Source organism: Chrysochloris asiatica, unplaced genomic scaffold (assembly GCF_000296735.1).
Source record: "Chrysochloris asiatica unplaced genomic scaffold, ChrAsi1.0 scaffold00116, whole genome shotgun sequence".
NCBI lineage: Eukaryota > Metazoa > Chordata > Mammalia > Afrosoricida > Chrysochloridae > Chrysochloris > Chrysochloris asiatica.
The window spans coordinates 5,337,641-5,339,959 of NW_006408634.1; the positions used below are offsets into that span (position 1 = coordinate 5,337,641).

The 2,319-nt window shown below is 44.4% G+C and overlaps 1 protein-coding gene across 1 annotated transcript in view; it reads left to right on the forward strand.

Moving 5' to 3' along the window:
* The window catches only part of LOC102821051 (kallikrein-1-like), a 7,325-nt gene extending 5,727 nt beyond the window's left edge, over positions 1–1,598 (forward strand). The window contains exon 3 of the mRNA XM_006868376.1: positions 1,271–1,598. Coding sequence (XP_006868438.1) covers positions 1,271–1,598 — 328 coding nt within the window. The remainder of the gene's footprint in view (positions 1–1,270) is intronic.
* Positions 1,599–2,319: the final 721 nt, after the last annotated feature.

The following is a 2,319-nucleotide window of genomic DNA, read 5'->3' on the forward strand; positions in this document are numbered from 1 at the left end:
GAGAGACGAAGTTTGGCCATCCTGGCCTCCAAGGAGCACTCTGGCTGCGCTTCTTCCAACACAGATCTTTTGGTTCTTTTGGCAGCCCATGGCACTTTCAATATTCTCCTCCAACACCCTAACCCAAAAGCATCAATTCTTCTACAGTCTTCCTTATTCACTGTCCAGCTGTCGTATGCATATGAGGTTATTGAAAACATAGTCAAGACCTTCTCCTCGGTGTGGTGTCTCCACATCTTCTTTTATTTCATTTCTCACTACTTTTCTTCTCGGTTGTTCTTTTTCTCTCTATTGTTTTCAACTCTCTGGGTTTGTTGTTTGGAAGTTTCGATGGCAATGGTATTAGAACTTTTTGTTTGTTTCTTCTTAAAAAAAAACACACACACACAACAATTTTATTGTGAATTGAGTGATGGTTCACAGAGCAATCATCAACTTTACATTTACATAGACTTGGTTTTGTTCCAATGACTGCAATCCCTTCCATGTGACAATCAGCTACCCCGCTTACGCCTTGTGATTCTTTTTTATTTTTTAATGTTTTATTGTGAATTATGTGATAGTTTACATGGGAGAACATTAGTTTTACATTCATCCTATCATATATCGTTTCATTCTTCCCTGTGATTCTTGTTCCCAGTCTACCTTCTTTCCCAACCCTTCTGAATTTTGTCCTCAGGTATATGCTGCCCTTTGAGTCTTGAATGGTTGACTATTTTATGGTGTGAACTACCTCACAAGTGTTGTTGCTCCCTCTGTAGATCTACCTACTGCTTGGCTGAAAACTGAGCCACAGGGGTAAGCTCAGTTCCAGACCTGAATGGTGACCAAGGACCAGGTTCTTCCAGTCTCCTGATCAGTAAGGCTGGTCTTTATACATATATATATATATATATATAATTGTGAATTTTCTTCCACATTTTCTCCCACTCAATCCAGGACCTTCTAATGCTATCCCTTTCAGGACAATTGGTAAGATCCTCTTCCTTTGTGGAAGACAGAAGAATGATGAAAATGAAGCTTGCTGGTTCATTCTTTGTCTATCTTTATCTTTCATTCACATTTTTTCTCTGTGTCCACATTTCCATTTCCTTACTCACTTTCTCCACGATTCTATTTTTCCTTTCCCTTCACCCCTCTCTCTCTATGTGTGTGTGTATTCCTCACGGTTCCTCTTTCTCTCTTTTGGGGCCATTTTCCCATGATTCTTGCTCTAACCCCCTTCCCCCATCTTCTGTCCTACCCTATCCCTCTCCCCTTCTCTCTCCAGACATTATGAGCTCTGGATGGGCATCCACAACCTTCATAGGCAGGAAATCACAGCCCAGCTTGCTAATGTCACGGACTACTTCCGACACCCAATCTATGACCTATCAGTAATAAAGAAGGGAAGACATACCAGTAGAGTACTGTATGCTGAGCCAAGCCAGGACTTCATGCTGCTCCGCCTTGAGAAACCTGTCCAGATCACAGATTTTGTGGATGTGGTGAAGCTGCCCACCAGTGAGCTCAGGCAGTGGAACAACTGTGTCGCCATGGGCTGGGGCAAGTGCTCAGAAGAAAGGATAGGAATGAAACCTGGTATTGTCCATGCTTAAAGGGAATTCAGACTTCTGGGTCTATGGGAGAAAGGGGGTAGAGGCTGGGAGCTTTGTGTCTGTGGGTGAAGGAGACTGGAGGCATGGACTCCTGGGTCTGGAAAAGGAGGAGGACACCTGGGTTTAAGGGAGAGGGCTGGAGAGCTGCAATCACAGTCTTGTTTCTCCCTGGCCCATAGCCAAGGTCTCAGATGTTCTGCAGTGTGTGGACCTGAGTTCCTTGCTCAATAGTTTATGTGGAGGACACCAACTCCAGCAAATGGAAGATTTCATGCATTGCTCTGAAATGCTGTATTACAACGTAGAAACCTGTTTGGTGAGCCCACCTCAACTTCCCCAACCTGTTGGCCAGAAGGAGGGAATCCAGAATCAGCAGGCATCTCACTGCCCCAACTACTTCCGAGTTGTAGCCCCTCCTGTTCACAGTGCTTCACATCTCCCGCACATATCTCCCTTCCCTTCCCACGTGGCCTTCTGCCTACCACCTGCATCTCACTCCTCCACATCCTAGTACATTCTTTACTCCCTTTATTACATATTTACTCAATCTCTACTAAGTGAATGATACTGTGCTTTACCTAAGAGAGACAGTAGTGAACAAGACAGAGAAACTCCCCCGCCCCCCTCATAGAGATCTCATTCTGGTGATGGGGGAAGACATCAACAATAAGCCCAATTGTTCAGTTGTGTTGTTAAGTGCCATTGAGTAGGTTCCTACTCA